This window comes from Aythya ferina, assembly GCF_964211825.1.
Source record: "Aythya ferina genome assembly, chromosome: 2".
Classification (NCBI taxonomy): Eukaryota; Metazoa; Chordata; class Aves; order Anseriformes; family Anatidae; genus Aythya; species Aythya ferina.
In genome coordinates this window covers 71,261,426-71,280,760 of record NC_140297.1, presented here as the reverse complement: position 1 = coordinate 71,280,760, position 19,335 = coordinate 71,261,426, and the positions used below count along the sequence as shown (strand labels likewise).

General features: G+C 44.5%; 2 protein-coding genes across 2 annotated transcripts in view; both read left to right on the top strand.

Annotated features, from left to right (window-relative positions):
* The window catches only part of LOC311431063 (uncharacterized protein), a 304,216-nt gene that overhangs the window by 63,138 nt on the left and 221,743 nt on the right, over positions 1–19,335 (top strand). The window lies entirely within an intron of this gene.
* Positions 607–12,139, top strand: LOC311432791 (uncharacterized protein). Its single transcript, XM_084511265.1, has 8 exons — positions 607–759; positions 1,484–2,257; positions 4,103–4,296; positions 5,413–5,482; positions 5,575–5,648; positions 10,412–10,466; positions 10,847–10,991; positions 11,984–12,139. Exons 3-7 carry the CDS (start codon positions 4,204–4,206, stop codon positions 10,858–10,860), a joined length of 306 nt encoding a protein of 101 aa, XP_084367391.1. The 5' UTR covers positions 607–759; positions 1,484–2,257; positions 4,103–4,203; the 3' UTR covers positions 10,861–10,991; positions 11,984–12,139.

Below are 19,335 nucleotides of genomic sequence, written 5' to 3'. Positions count from 1 at the left end.
TCTGAGGAGGCTGGAAAGTGGGGGGAAGGGGCCTCATCTGGAATCTAGCAGCAAAATCACAGCACAGGTAAGTCAGAGATCATTGTTTCCTATTTAAACATTGAATTCTTATTAGGTAAAAGGAGGGATGTGGTTACAAAAACCAAGCAGAGGACAGATCCAGCTTGGTCAAGGGGGTCTAAGTACCACAATAAATGATGTGATCTACTGAAGTGAGAGCTGGGGGCTGTTCTTTTTATTTCCTGCGATGGCATTGGCCAGTGAGACCATGAAGAGGTCGCTTCTCCTCAGTTTGCTAGTCTGTAAAATGGGAATGATGATGCCAGTTTTCCTGTGCCACGTTTTGAGACCTCCAAAGGTAACAAGCACCACCTGCTTTGCACTGCCTGCACAGGCCTGCTTTGTTAGCATGGACATTTCAAGAGCCAATGTCTGCATTTGCATCACAGTACATCTCGATGATACAGGGACTATGGTATCTGGTGTAGCACAGTGAGAAGGGCTACTCAGGAAGCGGGTCCCTGAACTTCAGCTGGTCGCCATGGTGACAGAATAGCTTAGCACTGCAAGAAGAGCGAAAAGCGATATATTGTGCTGGGGATAACTTATGGCATCGAGGCTGCACATTGAAGTACCTCTGCTTGTCTGGCTCTGGGCTTCCTGGACACTTTGCTGAGCTCTGGGGTTTCGTCTCTCTGAATCTTCTTCTCCAGCTCACCTATGATGAACAGCTCTGGCCCGAAAAATGAAAACATGACGGTGAGAGAACCACAGGGTGGCTTTTCCTTGGCTTTTTTGTTGATATGGTGGGCGGGAGGGGATTCTGCATCTCTGAAGCCCTTTTGCAAGGACTTGGTGTTGAAAGCTGGTGAATACCATCTGCTGTGTTCAGTCAGTGTTTCTTCACCTTTAGCCAGGCCGTTGCAGACGTGTTGGGCTGTGCAGAGCTGAAGTTGGGTGTCTCTGTGCTGAGGGAGGGCTGAGAAGAGCAGTGCTTCAGCTGCCGAGGGCCTGTTCAAACATGCAGCATTAACCAAGGAGACCATGCTGGAACCAGCTCAGCTTCTCCATGGGGCCCTGGTGGGTGTGTGGGCTGAGGCACCGCAGCACGAACGTTATGTTCATGATGAAATGTGGGCGATTTCTGCTGGTTTGGGGACTGTCTGCAATCTGTCACCAGGGGTGGGTTGTCTGGGCAGTGGCAGTGGTTGGTCATTCAGCTCCATGTCCAGACGGGCATGTGAGGCCTTCTCTTTGGTGGCCCAGGTGTGTGATGGGGATCTTCAAGGGCTTGCACTGAATGGTCTGCTGGCATCGATGGAGCTGGTGAGAGGCAAGTGCTAAAAGCTGTTTTGAGAGAAGTTGGAAAGCATACAGAAAGGCCACTTTGGAGATGAGGAGCAGGACAAGTGGTTGAAGATAGGAGGAAGCACCAACTTAAGTAACATGAACGTCCTTGCTCTCTGTTGTTTCTATTTTATAGTTCGGAATGAAAATGAGTGAGGACTTTCTGCTCTGCTGATGAAGAATCCCATGCTAATGGATGTGGTTGCGGAATGGGGGCCACAGATTTTATAAAGGAGGTGGATACACTTGGTGGTGACAGTAAGACTGAGCTTCTGAAGATGGGAGGAAGAAAACACGGGTCTAAGAAATCTCTTTAAAAACCAGGGAAAGCATAGGGAAACTTAACAACAAGATAAAATGGCAATTGCATATAAGCCCACACATGCACTCACTCTCTTGCTCTCTCTCTAACACCCACGCACTTGAGTACATCTTTCAGTCCAAAATAGTAGGGAAAATACATTATAGCCTTTATTGTCAGGAGTAATTTCTCTTCACGTGTCACTACCAGCAAATTCTCAGAGCAGGTGGATACACTGCACAAAACTCATCCATATGATTTTTTTTTTTTCCTAAACCTGAACAAAGCAAAGCAAAAAAGCCCCTGTGAACTGTTAAGTTGAAGAGCTAGATGCTGACAGTTCTTGGATGGATGAAGGCTGCACACAACTATTTGTATGCTAGTAATGCAACGTGAGGCAGCAGGATGGGGAACCAGAGTTCACTTTACTCACAAGAATGGCTTCTAGTCCATGTCCCTTTTCCTCTGGATATGTCGGGGAACCTGGCTTCAGCCCCAGTATGCATTTCCCTCATGAAATGCTTTGCAAGCTGGGGAATTTCCAACCCCTTGTGTTTAGCCTACAAGGAGCATGGCTGAAAATAACCTGCTGGCTGCTCTTTCTTGGAGGTAAGATGCCATACAAGATTGACATGTTCAGGTTGTACGGGCTGCACAGCAGTTTTACACAGCAGGGTGAAGAGTGGTGGCTTCTAGCTGATTTAAACTTGTAGCATCCTGCTGCGCTGCTGGCAACAGCATTAATACTCAGCTCAGAAAGGCTGAACTTGGGGTATCTGTGGGTGGGGAGACTGGGACATCATATGCTCTCCAAAGGTTGGCGTGGTCCACTTGGATTACACGAGCAAAAGCTTGGTCCCACACTAAGCATGCTTGGCCACCACCTCTCCTGGAATAATCTTTTAATATAGGTGTGCAGATTCACAATGCAGCTGGCAGGCAATCCGGGGGTTTTGTCCTGCCTTTAAACAATACTGCAGACATCTCCACTGAGCACTGACACTGGGCATTCTGGCTTTGACTGGTGGTTGCTTGGCTCCATGAGGCTTGCCATCCCAACACACTTGGATCAAGGATCCCACCGGCTCATTTAAAACTGAAGATGGTTCATCACAGTCATGTCCCATGTGGAGAGGAAAAGCATCCCTGGACTCTCCTGTGAATTGATCTGTTCTGTGTATTCAGTCCCGGCTAAAAGTCAGGAGCTTATTTTATGCAAGATAAGATTATCATAATTCCTGGTAAGGAACAGAATATGAATTAGCAGATTTTTTTTATTGTGTTTTTTTTTTTTTTTTTCAAGAAGCAAAATAATACTTGTGATTCCCTCCCTCCACTTCCAGTTTTATCTTCTTGCTGCCTGAATCTACTGAGTCTGAATTGAAAATATGTGGGAAAAAAAGTATATATATTTTTAATGGTGCTTGGAAGAAAATGGATTCTCAGAGTTTCTCTTTAAATGTGTCAACATAAATGACATCCTAGCAAGTCTTGCAGATTGCATGGCATAGGCAAATAACAACTATTTATTGCATTGGCTATGCAATTTTTTACCGAGGTATTTCTGCTACATGCAGAATAGATGGAACAAATTTTCCTTGTATGTGTATACAGTGCCTGTCAAGCGATGCATGCAGTTGTCTCCATTAGTGCTCATTTGTGCCAAGGTTTCTCATCCCAGAATTTAGCCCCTCCCAGAGGAAAACTGTATGAAACATTACAGAACAGTCCAGATTATATGCAATTTTCTGTCTAATAAGTTACACGTGGCATTTTCTGTCTCTTTGGCCTCCTTGGCCTCCTCTCTTATAAAGGAAGTATAAGACAAGTCTGTCATGGAGTTACAGGAGAAAGACTTTGCAGATGACATTAAAGAGGCCAGCACTAACTCTTTAAGGTCTTTCAGTCTTTGGCTAGCAGCTGGTTTCAAAGGGATAGCAAAATAAAAAGAAAAAACAGTAAAAAAAAAAAAAGTCAAGTGAGGCTCAACAAGGAAACACGAACACTCTGTGTGTGCGTATCAGTAGAAGTTATGTATGTAATCACCTTGGAATTAATTTGATTAAGAAAATAATGAAAATTATTTCCTATCTCTTAGATGTTTGTTCTACTACAACTGTTCGTGCCACTGACTTTGGGTATTCTCTATTTATGTGTTACTTACAAAATATATTATGCATCAACCCATTCCCTGGGTAAGAGCATCACTTCTGTTGCTTATAGCTGTCATCAGAGGGACAACAGAGTGTGTCTAGAGCTACCCCTAGATCTTGCTGAATCAGATTCTGGGTTTCCCTCTACAGTAACATACTGTAATTCTTCTCTGCAGTGCTGATCTAAATACCTCTGGTGATGCACACAAATGATGTCTGTGATACGAACATTGTCCGCGTGTGTCTGTATGTTATTTACTTGAGCAGAGCTCACGTTTTACTACTCATGTTTATTTTTCAGAGTAAGAAAATAAAGGTCTCTGTGCTTAGCCTGCAATGACAGTTTTGCAGCCAGCTAACACTGAGCAAGAAAAATGAAGACTGCAGAAGTAGAAGAAGGAAATGAAAGTTGCTCTACCGACAGGGCTACATGAATTCAGCAATGGGTGGATTAGGCTGAGTGTTATCAGTGATGATGAAACACAGCAGACTGTGGTAATGAAATATTTATGAATGGGGAAATGATACTGCATTCTGCAGTGCAGCACAGGGGAAAGTGAAATTTCAAGAATACTGTAATAGCAAAGCCCTCCATTAATTATCGAAAGCAAGCTGTAATGCTAGTTACTATGACAACAGGGTCCCCTATGTATTTTGTGCATGGTGGGGGGACAGAGAGGGAGGGAGGACTGCTTTTATTTACTGGAGGGCATTGTATTTCTTTTCTGTTGTTGTTAATTATGACTGTCCCAGCCTGTGACTATGTGGTTAATTTCAGTGATAAAATTATTATTGGCTAAATTATAGGGAAAGCCTTTAATAAGTAGTATCATTGTTTTTATTCTGGAAAGAACTAAAGATATCCTTTTCCATATAAAGAGAGATGCAATTGCTATTACTAGTAATCTTATATAATATTAATGCACAATAATGTAATAATAAAAAGTGAAATGTTATTTCACGTAGAAGAAGAGAAGTATTATTAATAATAATTTGACTGTGTTAGGCTTTCATCCACAAAGCATTTTAGAAACAGTGATTAATTAAAATGTCAGTATTGGCATACTAAATCCACCACTACATTTCCAGATGGGGCAAGGGAATGTACAGCTTCTGCCCGCCCACTTATTTTTAATTACTACTTGTTTGGTTTCCTAAACCCAGGACTCTCTTTGAGTTCTCCGTGTAAAGCCCTTGGGCTGTGCTGAGCATTTCTGCCCACACCTGCACATGGGGCAGAGCGTGCAAGGAAAGCAAGGTACAGGGCACAGCGAGGAAGAAGAACGCTGGATGAAGCATGTCTCATGTGGCAGCATGTCCAACTGAGGAAGCTCTCCCAGCTTTCCATGTGGCACAAATTTGTGGATAACAGGTGTATAAATAGTTACTAAAAAGAATAGGCAGGGATTTACCCTCCAACCCCTGTAGTCCAATGACTGTAGATGCTGGGAATAGATGGGGGTAATGGGCCACAGGCAGTGGCTAGGCTGGCTTGCTGTCACTAGGTAGCATCTTCTACTTCCACTGTAAGAGACAGAGAACTGATCTGCACAGCTGATCATTGCGGGACAGTCAGACACTTCTTATATTTTTTTATCTTCTTATTTTTAGGCTGAGTGGTACGTTTCAACGATCATTATGAAAGGGCTATACAGATGTTCTTACTGTAAATGCTTTCCAGGTGGGAAAAGCGTGCTACAGGTCCATTAAATGACTTGCCTAAGGTGACACAGAAAATTAGTAACAGAGCATATGTCAAAATCCCATTTCCAGCTTCAGGACCTTCTCCCATGACATGCAATGAATTCCTGGTACTCAACTCCTTCAGGAGGGAAAGCATTGCAAAGGTAAGAAGGAAAAAAATGTTGGGTACCTGCTGTGTGAGTGATTTCTTCCAAGTAGCTAGATGTAATCACATCTGTTAAACATTTCCTTGCAAGGCGAAACAAGCCAGCAGTAGGCATTGCAGCCCAGCGCGTCTGACTGGATGCATAACCTGACTGCAGGAAGAGCATGTCAAAGGTGTTGGTAACAACAGGATTTCTCTATCACCACTTCATAGATGCAGAGAAGGGCATAATACATGCATACACACACACATATAAACTTATGTTTTATATGCACAAAATACAATGAGCTGCACAATACAATGGGCATTGGCTTAGGGAAAAAGGGTTTTGCCTGTTCTTGTTCATGATGAGCTTACTGAATGGATTTGGAGGAAAAATGCATTTATTAATTTTTTATTACTGCAGCCTTCCCTGTCCTTCCCTGCCCTCAGTTCAGAGCCCTCAGATCCTCTTTGCCCAGCTGCCCCATTGCTGTTCTAGGGCAGAAACCACCCACACTGGCATGGGTCAAGACCAAAGCCAGGACTCCTCCTTGCCCTTTAGTAGCCTGTGCTTCCTTTTTTTAAAAAATAATTAATTAACTAACCAAACACAGCTTAGTGAGCATGTTGTGAACTCTGTGAGCAATAAACAATGCAGTAACGCAATCCGGCCTTCCACTGCCTGATGAACAGCTGAGCTAAGCCAAGAGGGAAAGCAAGGGCTCTGTTTTTTGCTGTGATGAGAGCTGCCCCAAAGGACCGATACAGACGTGAGCTTTCCTCTCCTTGACTCTAAGGCTGGAGGCATCCAATAAATAGCTCAGGCTACAACTCACTCACTTACAAGCACAGGGAGGAGGAACAGGCCTGGCAGGTGTGGGGAAGAGAAGCAGGTCATATTGGTTTAACAGTTTCAGAAACTTGGTGGAGAAGGAAGGTGGCATCGTGGGGAAACACGATGTCCACGGTGTACAAAGGTTTGCCAGGGACAGATCAGGTACATTAATCCTGCTTCAGCACACAGGGACGGCTGGACATCCCCTACATCTCCGCCCCATGTATGTAGCTCTCTGATCACTGCCTCTTGCTGCAGCAGGATTTCTGTCAGTGAGGGGCATGGTTTGGCTCCAGGGAAACCCACCCCGAGGCATTCAGAGCTGTGTCATCTGGGACAGAGGACAAGGGTGGCCTGCTGTGTTGTAGAAGAACCATTAGTCCCCAGATAATTTTAATATAAAGGAAATAATGCCACTAATCATTCCCTTCATTACCCAGAGGGCACAGCCTATGCCTCAGTGTGTTCAGAGGTGTGTGTGGGCCTCTGCTGGAAGCAGGCAGAGCTGTGGATGTCTTCTTCCTCTTCATGCTTTTGGTTGGCAGTCTCTAGGTCGTAAATCTTGAGAGTATGCAAGTGTGTGTGTGTATGTCAGTTTTATTTCGTTGTCACATGTTTAACATCATTGGGGTGATTGCAATAGTCTGGGGCCATGTAAACTCTGTCTTCTCTGAGGTGGAAGATGCTGTTAATAGACTTGTACACCCTTGTGTGGAAAGGACAAATTGTGTCCCTGGGATGCGTCCAGCGGCTGAGGTAAGCCTTGCTGGACCTTTTGGTTTGCTTTATGCTTCTGCTGCTGGCTACAGTATAAATTATCTCATCTACTCAGGGATTAACCCATGAGTCAACCCGTGTCAGAAGTCATGTTCTTCATCTCCGGGAGGACAGAGCTGAACACTGCCATGCTACAAAGACTTGCACCAAACCGTGGGTTCAGTCTAAAATAAATGTCAGATATCTATATAACAAACATTTAGAAAGAGTGCAGACCAGTGTTTACAGACATTTTAACCTGCTGGAGCGTTGCCACACTGGTGACCTCGAAATGGTGCTAGGAAGAGCAGCGTGTGATCCCTGGGAAGGGGAGGGCTACGTCTGCGCCAGCCCCTGTGTGGAGGAGGGGGATCAGAAGGGGAGATCGCTTCTGTCTGCTTCTGCTTCTGACAGCCCCTAAGGTGCTGGGGGAAAAAATAAATCCATGCGTCAGACGTGTTTGCATCCCTCCATAAATAATGAATGCCACCATCAGACTGAGCAGGGGGTCCCTTCCCTCACGAGGGAGGAAACAGGCCTCTCCTCTCTAGAGCAGGAGGCCATAAGCCGCATGAGCGGCTCCCCCTCAGCTCCATCTCTTTGTTGCAATTCAGAGCATGCAGCCGGCCAGCCCTGCCCGAGCCTGCAGCAGGAGCTCTGTCTGCATGCTGTCAGCGAGCGGAGAAGCCCCCTTCGTTAGCCGAGGGATTCTGTGTTTGTGCTTCGGCTGTGTATCCTTCCCAGCGCCATCCTGCTCGGCCGCTGTAGGGAGCACTAAGAGGCACGGGGGAACTGTGGGCATTTACCCAAGGGCAACAATATTTGGATTCAGTCAGCGATAACAGGAATCCCTGAAAATTACAGACATTTTCCAGAGCAGCTATTTTCTATGCCTGCAATGTTTCATATGCTACATGCCGAATTTCTCTGAAGTGCAATTAAAATACTTCAGCATCTGAGATCTGGAAACCCGTGGTCCCACATTCTTCATGTTGCTCCTGGCTGGCTGCGAAAGGCAGGGAGGGAAGGATTGATGCTCACCAGCCCACGGAGGGATTTACACCAGCAGTTTTCACCAGGCTTACTGCAAGTCCGACCAATGTGCAGGAGGAGGTGTTTGCACAGCCAGCACCTCCCCTGCCCCCAAGGGAGCAGAGCAGCGGCAGCACCCTTCCCCCTGGGCTTGATGCAAACCTGCTGCTGCAGGCTCTGTGCCTGTGTGCTGCATTCAGCAAACCTGGAATGATTTTGTACTGGGAGAAAAAATAAAGTTAAGGCTGCAGCTCTGCTGCCCAAAGGTTGCTTTATTTATTTGTTTGTTTGTTTGTTTGTTTGTTTTTCTGCTTCCAGTAGCAGGTAAGCCTGAAACTTCGAATGCAGAGCAAAGCGACATGGTTGGGTTTGGCTCTATAAGTGACAGCCAGAGATGAGCTATTGGAGGAAGCTGTATGCTCATGCCAAAAAAATATCAGAAAGCTGCTATACGTAAGGTTGCTCTGGCCATCAAGGAAAGCCAGCTTATTCTTCCCTTGGCTCACCCTCAGCCCCCTTGCACCTTTGCTGCTCCCCACACCTTTTTACAGCTGCCAGGCAGAGCATGTGTCTGGATGTGCTATCCAGAGAGATGCACTCGATAAGCTGGGAGCATTCTGGATTGGTAAGCAAACATTCAGATGAGGGATATCATACTTTTCTTAAAGAGTGTGAGCTTAATTTAAGCCTTGGCAGCCAGGCTGAGGTAACTGCCTGAGCTGGCAGAAGGCTGCTGGGTGAGTGATGGGAGCCCCCATGCCTGAAGCGTGGCTGGCTAAGCGGGACAGGCTGCCAGTCATGACGCGGGTGCTTAGAAGCCGTGTCCCTTATGATCCTCTGATTCACGGGCAGGGAGCATCACATCACTCAGGGGCACCTACAGAGCCCTCTGGTGCCATCCTTCAAAGTTTCACTGCAGCGACATCAAGACTGACTCCAGGCAATGCTCTAACTCCAGGCCCTGCTGAACAGGGGCTTGACTCAGCTCGTCACACTTGTAATTAGTTAACATACTGAATGCTGTGAGGCAAAAAGAAGCAATGGAGTTTTCCCACCTAGGAAAACTTATGGTTACAGAAGCATGATCAATATTGAGCAACAAAAAGAGAGGGAAGAAAGAGCAGATTCCTACTTCTTGGTGGCATTGCCCCTAGAGCTGCTCCAGCTTGCTGCTGATCATTTTTCCTCTGGTGAGGGGTCTGACAAGAAAGCAAAAGCTTTACCAACCTGGCACTCTTGACACTTGGATGCTGAAAGGAAAATGAGGGAGAATGTCATATTTGGTGTCCTGCGGCGATGGAAATATCAAATGAGATGCCCGTAATTATCAGAAAAGCATCTGGGAAAAAAAAATAATGCAGACCTTCAAGCAATTACACTGCAGATGTGGGTGTACCAGCAGTGGTGGCTGGGGTCTGTAGCACCCCAGCATAGCATCTGTTTGTAGCCAGCTCACCAAGCCAGTCCCGACAGCTATGGTCCGTTAGCAGATTATGTGAGCATGCAAAATACACCAGCACAGGAACAGGTAACGTGTCTGATGGGGACTTAAATAACCTGGAAGACTTTGGCACAAAAATGGGCAGGAAAATGGTCTCATGTTCCACCAACAGCTGAGCTGCAGGGACAGCGAGCTGCAGGGTGAGGAAGGTTGAAAAATGGCTGGGATTCTAGTGCTTTGAGGTACCATTAGCGCTGTACGTGTGTGGTTGTTGGCGTCTCATCTGTTGATGAAGTTTTGGAATTTCAATCCTTTCTCCCCTTTCTATGCCCTGGTAAAGTCCTTCCTGCTTAATGGTGTATCTACTAGGGAAAGATTAGCCAGATGAATTATATTTGCGGGCAGCCGTTTTTGGTGCTGCTAGTACATTATCACCTTATTCCACTGCTAAAACAGTTTTTACTCAGAGTATGTGCTGAGATGTTAAGCACTTTCTGTAAAGAGGTATTTATTAAGAAAAGAGAGCCTTGAGATAGAAGTAAGAGTCTAGATTTTCTGGGAGGAAAAATAAAAATCTTTGTAGGTTAAAATTAGCTGTCAGATTGCAGGGGTGAAACCACCTGAGGTTAGAGCTTTGCTGCTTTTTAATAGGCAAATGAGCTATTTCATGAGGAATTGCCTTTCCGTGACTATTGAAATGAGTTTCGTCTTCCAGCAGCACCTTCTGCGGCATGAGATGTCTCGGTGGCAGGAACAAAGCGGGGAGCCAGGTGAGACTGCTGGGGAGACAAAGGATTCCCGCTGCACAACGGGACGCCTCGCAGTGAAGTGGGTATTGCCATTTATTGTGAGTGCCTGGTCATTAACAATTCATTGTAATATATTACACGCAGGGATCTCATAGGGCTCTCATGCACTTCCTCAGAAGTGTGCCCTGGCTTCCCTGAAGCATTGTTTGAGCGGAGCGTGACAGCACTTGTCAATGGAGCTGTTGTGGTGACATGTTTAAGAGCCCTAATGCACTTTTTAATTCTCCATCAGTCTCATGCACTTTCTTTCAAATTCAGATGGGTATTTTTCTGCCATGTCCATCCCAGATGATGAAGGCTGTGTTTGCTGTGGTCTTTGTTCTGCTCTTTGCCTTTGACAGGATCTGGTCCCTGACTATCTCTGCACCAGCCAGAGTGTTTCCTAGCTCATTTCCCTCTCCATTTTCCTTCCTGGAGTACATGTGCTGGCTCCAGACACTGACAACTGGCCACCACAGCAGGGACAAGTGAGAAGGATGATCGGAGGTATGGAACAGCTTCTCCATCAGGAGCAAATAAATAGATCAGGGCCTTGCAGCCTCAGAGACTGAAAAGAGGTAGGGTGGAGGCTTGCTGGAGTCTAAATATTGCAGAGGGGGGAACTGTGGCTGCCTCAGATGATTCCTCATGCCTTCTTTCTTGCTACGGGTACACACACGCAGGCCAGCATGTGGCAAGCTCAAAGTAGGGAGGTAGCTCTGCAAACCACACAAAGTCAGGCTGTGAGCACTCCTTGCCACAGGCAGGTGCAGGTGCTAGAAGTTCAGGTGGGCTCAAGGGATCATGAAGGAAGTTCACAGAAGTGAAATCCATTGAGAGTTATTACATACAAAGGCTGTGCCTTGGTTCAAGAAATCCCTGAGCTGCAAGTGGTCACAGGCTTAGAAATTATTTGGGAAAATATTACCCTAAGCTTGATTCACTTTCACACTTCTTCCCAGGCACTCCATTGCTGGAGACTTGTATAGATGAATGTCTGATCTAATACAGGGTGTCTCCTTTTGTGTTCACCCTGCTGTTGCCACAGTGCAGTCCTCTGAGTGTGAAAAGACAAGGCCAAACTGCCTCACAACCTTCGGTAGGAACCAGGCTAGCAAATGTGTCTTTGCAGCAGAGTAAAACGGCTGCCACTGTCTACAAAACTGATCCTCTTTCCAAGGTCTATCCTGTTTCATTTGGACTTACAGTCTGCATTTTGCTGACAGAAATTATTGCCAGCACCCACTAAATACTGGCTTCTTTATGTGCCCAAGGTATGATTAGCTCTGCAGTATGTTAGGCCTTCACTTTTCACTGGCTCTTGTGCTTGGCATGCACCACTCACTGCAGAGAGGACTGCTTAGCGATCTCTACTCTATTATACCATTATTATGTTATATATATATAATACGATAACTTACTATTATTATTATATATTAGCTATAATTATAATAATGCTTATATTTTATACATAATTTCTTGTTTTACCTGTTTTTCAGTGATGCTGGGCAACTCCCCTGTGCTGAGGTTGCCTTACATCTCTTGCAAATAGTCTCTTACAGCACTGTTCAATATCTCAAAACCTTGTAGGATATGACACCTTCCCTGGCTGGAAATGAAAGAGTGAGTATTGGGGTGCTTGAAGGGTGGGTTACCAGGGCCTGCCCAGCCCCCTGGGAGCCCTGGTCCTTCTGGGGTCACTGAGATCTCAGCCTTCAAATGAAGCTAGTGCAAGGGATACTGTGCTAATGAGGGAACCTCTCCATTGCATCAGCTTCATTGTCACAAATGTCATCTCCAAAAGGGATGGTTTATTTCCTGTGCAGCCTACGGTGCATGAAGCAGGGGGCTGAAAATCCATTTTAATGCTAGCAAACGGTGTCAGGTGAATATGAGCTGACATAAGAATCTGGATAATTAAAGCAGCTTCCCTTGACCTGATATTAGCAGTGTTGATGGTCTGATACTCTGCAACTTGTGATAGATGTAGATCCTCAACCATTGATTTTTTTGGTATCTGTCCATAAATATTATGATAAACTGTTGGTTTTGTGAGGATATTTTTTTTATTTTGTAGGGAGCTGAGTTACTGCTGCTTGGTGAAATATCAGTGATGTACTTATCTATGAGCTATCTGAGCACTGTGACACAGAAAGCATTAGAATTCATCATACTTATTATTGTTCTTTTACAAATGACTGTATGCCAACCACTTAAATCTTGGCACTAGAAGTGCAGCCACACAGAGGTGGCTGCACACCATCTTCTGTGCAAAGGGTCTGATTTCATCATAAAAGAGGTACTTCCAGAGACCATGGAAAAAAAATCTTTCATGAAGCAGAGGGGGGATAGGAAGTCAGGAGAGGACTGCAAATACAAATGTGACAAGAGGTTAGGAGAAAATATTTGTCAGCAAAAGGTAATAAATGTGTGTCCAGAAACATAAGGAACTAAGGAAACCAGAGAGATGCATTTGGGTTTGAGAAGGCTCCCTGATGGTTTCATGGCACCTTTTCTAAACTTGACTGAGCGTTAGGACTCATGTGTTCTTTGCAAATAGTTTCACCTGCACCCGAAGTCTTCTGTTTTCCTCTGACAGCACCATCTTTTCAAAAGACTCTATTGGCTGACTTGCAAAATAATTTTTCTATGACTTCAGTCCTGATTGTCAATTCTGTTCCCCAGGAGAAATAGCCCTGGATGTTCCTTTTTCTCATCTCATCCATCTGTTGTGTCTGCCCAGGAATTATTTTGAGTTTCGTCTTCGTTTTCCCCTCTCACATCTGGATGACTTAATCACTGACACATCCATCCATAACTACATGGCTTCCCTAGAATTGCCAGGGAACCCTAACACAGCCAACAAAGGTCTCGGAGACAGTGAAGAGACAAAGAAAGCCCCTTAAGGTACCTCAGGAACTGAAAATAATGTGCTCGTGGCAGCTAGGACTAAATTAGCTCTTCTGAGAGGCAAGTCTTGCTAACTGAAGTTTGGGGCTCAGGCTGGTTCCAAAGGAAGGTATCCGCAAGAAACCTCTGGACTATACCATGCTGCATGACTGGGGAGTGAAATGTGTTCAAATTTTTGGCATTGAAGTATATACAGTGAGAGGCTTTGAATCTGATTCAGGCCTTACACAACTGTAAACAGATATTAGATCATTCCTGTTTAAGGAGTGAATCCAGTATAAAACCAGGCAAGTGCAGACAAAGTGTGGCTACTTTTGTTGTTGTTGTTGTTGGGAAGTTTATCTTTCTTTGTCTGTGGGGAAGATGAAACAAGGGGAAGACTATATCATTGAAGTGGAGAGGATATTACAGCTACTGGGTGATTCCCAGGCAGTTTTGAGTTCCAATCCCAGTTCTAGCTTGAGGAAGAAAAAAAAGTAATGGAGGAAAAAAATCTGAGCCTCACAGAAGTGAGGCTGGTTGTCATCTAAATTGATTTATTGAATTACTTCATTTATTTATATATATATATATATTTTAACTGCAGATAATCCAGAGCACATTTCAATGCACAGACTTAGAAAAACTGAAGAACTGACACTGAAGCACTGCAGGTGCTGAAAGCCCCATTTTATCCACCCGTGGTCATCCAGCAGTGGTGAAGCATCTATGTGTACCAGCTGTCAGCTGAACAGGGACCTGCAGGCTGGAAGAGAAAATGCACAGAGCTTAGCACAGAGCTAAGGATTGGTGGAGAGCTGGAGAGATTGCCTGTGTCATGAGCTGTATCAGAGCCAAAGCATCAGAGTGTCTGGCACATGTCATGCCCCAGATAAACTGCTGAAACACAGACCAGGTCATATACAAGGTGAGACCAAGGCCACACACCCTGTCTCAGCAGAATTCTGTTTAGCACAGGTTACTCTAGGCTTTCAATACAATTGGGAGAGTTTATCATTAATTTTCTGTCCCCAGTTGTCCTACTCAGCCCTGGTTAAATTAACTTTTTCAATCACTCCTGCTCTGTCAGATTCCTTCCTTATTAGATGTCCTTCAGTGTTTCACTGAAGGCATTATTATGCTTTACAGGACAAAATCATTTTATGCTTCTTTAAAGCAGTGAGAACCCTTCCCTTCTCCCTCCTTATCCTCTGATCTAGCCTTATTGATACTTTCTCATTTCATCATGCAATCAGTGGGGAATATTAATCAGGACCTGGTGGGGTCTTTTTAATTTGGATTGCAGGCAATGAAAGCCACTATCTTCAACTCATAAGAAGTATGTCCATAAGCAGCAAAAGCAATGAGATATAGTTTCCTAAGGGCCTGTCTAGAGATTGAACTCTGCTGTCTAATAAAGGCTCTATTGGCACTGCTGTTTTTCCCTTAGTGAGGTGATTAATAATGCGTGTTTTCGCTATTCAGCATCTTCTATTTCTTAATTATATTGGGACTTCCTTTTTTAAAAATAAATAAATAAATAAAAATCTTTCCCACTGTGTCAATTGTGGTTGAAACCAGACAACAGCTTCCAAAGTGATTGTGTTAGGGACTGGATGTGGTAGGAACACAGACATATGAGCTTGGTTGTGGAACCTCATTTCCTTAGGAAATAAATCTAAAAATTTGCAATAAAAACATGCTTTTTGGCTTGCTCAGACAGTATAAGTGGTAGGATACACAATGTCTTAATTATTAGTTTGCCAGATAAAAGTATATACTTGTCCCATCGTGACTAGAAAAATAAAACCTCAGCTTCCCGTGGCAGAAAAGCTGGTGAAGATGCCTGAAGTGGAATATATATTAGTTTCCTCCATCCCTTGTCCCACCACCACCAACAACGTGCAGCAACACATTTTGCAGAACCCTTGTAAACTATATAAAACATCATTATCGGAATATATTTGATGGCTGAAATCGCTGTGCCCAAGCAGCTCTCTGGCATGTTGCTAGGGGTGTTTCAATCCTTAGGGGATTTCTGAGAAAAGACTGGGCCAATTGCATTGCAGATGTTTCTAGGTAAGGGTTTGTGTTTCCACAGGTATTGTTTTCTCAGTGCAGAATTGTAAAGCAAGCTCTTCTTAGAGCTGAGGAAATCATCCCCTGGTGATGGACATAAAGACAGTGCTGGCAGCGTGATGCCAGGAGGTAGGCAAATGGCATCAAAGCCAGCCCTAGCTGCTGTATTTCGTTTCTTGGTGGTTATAGTTTGTAAGAAGAAATGCACATTGCATCCTGTCATCATTGCAAGCACCACAGATTTAGGTGGCCTAGGAGCCATGCCGATTTTTATTTATTTTTTTAATGTGCACTGGATTTCTTCACATTAAAGCAAAAAGTATTGCCATGCAGGGTTAAACAAAAAAGGTGCATCCCACTACCCCATTTCTGACAGTAGCCAACAGACAATGTTGTAGAAAGAGTAGACAAAGGATGGAAAACATACAAGGATGCAACCCCAGAACATTTTCCAACACATTTCAGGTCAGACATTTCCTAAGTCAGATGCATTGTCTATGTATTTAACAATCCTCAACAGATTTTTCTTCCAAGTATCTGTCCAGTCCTTTTTGAACAATGTAAATAAATCTTTAGCATCCATAACATCCCACATCAAGGAATTCCACAGCTTTGTTAGACACTGGGTGAAAGCTACTCTCTTCTATTTGTGTTGAACTACCTCCCCTTTCCCAGCTTTGCCTGATGTCCCTTGCTACTTATCTTGGAGGTGACAATGATTCAATGATCCCTGCAGGCGTCCTTTCCTTCTATTGAAGATTTTCCACGGTGTTGTGTTTTCCCAGCAATCTCCTCGTACTCAGCATTGTTGATTTTGGAGCAAAAAGCATCAACTCACCACAAAATAGCTTTCCTTTTGTCATGGGTTTCCAACCAGGAAAGCAGCATCTTCCAAATCCAGAAGTGTGCCCAGCAACGTGTCAACAGCATTTCTCATGTATCTTCTCAGCAAAAAGAGTTTTGGCAAATGGGAACTGCTAAGTGTCTGGAGGAAGACAACCCTCATTAAAACACTGTTTTGGCACTTGGAAGAGGTGGTTCTAAATGCATCACTCTCTGCCTTCTGCAATGTTTGTGTGATTTGCAGGGATATAAGGGAAAGTCATTTGTACCGAGACTCTTCACTCAACAATAAAAAGCTATTATACAGCTGGAGTACTTGGCCAGGGTTCTCAGTGCAGATGACAAGTTATGAACAGCTGTGTTGCAGTGTAAGAAATATAATCAGACTGTCTGGTGAAGATGGTTGAGGGGCAGTCATCTGCAGAAAGTAGGGCAGCCTCGTGTTTGCGCAGGAGGCTGCTTGCTGCTTTGCATATGTCGTGATGCCAGGGAAAAGCCTCTGCTTCTCAGGGGCGCTCAACCTGGAAGTAGCATCACCAGACCTTCTATGAAGGGCACCAGGTTCATGGTAGTGTGACTTTGATTTAGTGAATTCCTAATTGTGCAGAAGAGCAGATTTGTTTTTACACAGAAGCTTTTAAGCTGTGATGCTGTTTTCAATTTCTTGTCTGCTGCACGGAAGAAAAAATAGGGAAGACCAGCAAGTGGGTGTAACAGCTGGGTACCTGCACTCTGGAAGTACTGGAAAAAGCTGCCTGCTGCTTCGTTTTCAGCCTGTTGCCACACAGACTGAATCTGAAGTTAGGATTTAAACAGCGAAATCCCTGGCTGGTGTCAAGTCTGACAGTCTGCTGCATACTGCTTTGCTCTGGTACATTTGCTCTCCTCGCTACCAGCTTCAGAGGCAGGAGAACAGCCCTTGGGATGGCTCTTCTTCACAATATGGGGTGAAGTCTACTTGGGGTAAGGCCACTTACCCTCTGCCTTCACCAGGGTGCACACCATGGAGCTGCGTCAGCGGGCGGCAGAGCAGAGCCCTGGCTCGGCAGCTTGCCCTGTGACTGCAGCACGGGTTGTCAGGAGTTGGAGAACAGCTAGAAGCTATTTCTGCTGTATCTCCTCCCAAGAAGGTATATTTTTAACAGCCTTTCAGCAGCCAGAGCTCACGTCTGGAGCTGTAAATGGGGTGTTGGATGGACAGCAGCCTTCCCGCTAGCGTGGTTCAGTCTCGGTGCCTGGAGAGGCCTGTTTCGCCATCCCTGCGTTCAACCTGCTTGTGCCTGCTGGCCATTCCTGCCATGGCAGGACCCGGTAGGCAGATTGCGTGAGCAAATGCCGGGTGTGTACTTCCCAGAGAACAGGCATCCAAGGCTGAATATTTGCATTCACTCGCTGCTCTTGGGTATGAACATGTAAAAGGTGCACACGTTGCCTATCCTGTAAACCTCTGGCTCTCAGTCCTGGACAGACTGCCATTTTTCCCCCTTGTTTTGGGCAAGCTACCTTTTAAATGAAGCTATATCTTGTTGGTCATGCAAGTTAAAAGAAGAGATTGGAAATTCCTTGGGGCAGAGGCTGTCTTTATCGGTGACTATCATAGCTCTCACACATCCCTGGGAGGCAATGCCTCGTAATTAATTACTAAATAATTAATAATAATATGAAGCAGATACCACTCAGGAAGTAATTAACCTCCTTATGCTTACAGGGAAGTCCTATGGAATGGAAGAGTAATTAAAGGCTCTTTAAACGACAGAGCAAAACTCCCAAAGATTTCAGTCAGTGCAGATTTAGGATTTGAGTCCAGTAGGATTTCCTCAGACATAAAAAAAAAAAAGACTTTTTTTTGTAGGTAAATTTTCCAAATCTGATATTTTCAGTTAGTCTATGCAAGTTTGCAGCCTGGATGAATAATTTTAATCACATTTAATTTAATTTAGGATGGTACGAGGCAATTAGTGATAAGGTATACTAGAATTTTCCATGAAAGCGAGCAGGTGGATAATTCATGTTGGAATAGGGTGGTCTCAGTTTCATTCAGGCAATGTCATACAATGGACAAAAGCAAGGCCTGGATAGTAAAATTAATTTGCAAGAAGTATCTTTAGGTAACCTGACCAAAACATCCCTTCTGCAAAGGCACAGAGGGAGAGTTTTGCATCATTTTTGTTCATGCCTGAATGGGACTGTTGCAGTCTAAATCAGTGTTCCTCCAGATGAATTCACACAGCCAAGCAGAGGAGATGTGAATTTTCTTGGACATTGGAGCTTCTTTGCAAGAGAACTGATGAAAACATCAGCTGAGAATATCAGGTCACGCAACCACTCAGTATTACTTAATGGAGGTAAGCCCTGCAACCCTTGATTCATAACTTCATCGGTCTCCTTTTGCAAATCAAAATGAAAAGAAAGATGCAACCTCCTCAAACTCTTGCAAAGTGTTTTTGAGTCAGTGGGGAGTTGGAGCTCTGAATTTGATAGTTCCCAACAGCATTTATAATGTACCCCCTCTGAGGATGCATGTCTCAAGAGTGTCTTGGTTCACTGATAATGAACACTGTCCTGTTTTTCAGGATTCACCCATGTCCTTTGAAAGTCTTTCAATATTTCTTTATCTTCTTATTATACAGGCTATTTCTTCTCTCCTGATACCAGGTAAAGGTGATTGTATTGTGCTGTTTTTGACAAACGTATGACAGAGAGTATGGGAAAATGTCAGTCATTTTGGTTCAGTCTTTGGAGCTCTGAGAACTTTTGGATCTCAAGAAACTCAAGAAGCTTCCTATTCTGTCACCTCAGATGTACATGGCAGACTTAGAGGTTAATAGCTTGGCAGTGCAATGGAAAATGAATTTGGCTTGCATTCTCCTGAAGCCACTTTGGAAGAACACTAATGGGATTTTCTGCACAGCATGACATTACCTTCTCTCTCTGCCCAGTGCAGTATAAATTCACCATTTCCAAGAAACTCCCCAGCTGCAGGGCATATAGCTCAGGCTGAGAAAAGGTTCTCCACAGAGATGCATTGCCATATGTTAAC

Bases quoted from the DNA above. Each gene is read 5' to 3' on its own strand.
- LOC311432791 (XM_084511265.1), top strand. From the start codon at position 4,204: ATGAAAGTTGCTCTACCGACAGGGCTACATGAATTCAGCAATGGGTGG. The intron at 4,297-5,412 runs GTAATGAAATAT...TCTTATTTTTAG, and splicing joins ATGAAACACAGCAGACTGTG to GCTGAGTGGTACGTTTCAAC. The intron at 5,649-10,411 runs GTAAGAAGGAAA...TTCGTCTTCCAG, and splicing joins GGAGGGAAAGCATTGCAAAG to CAGCACCTTCTGCGGCATGA.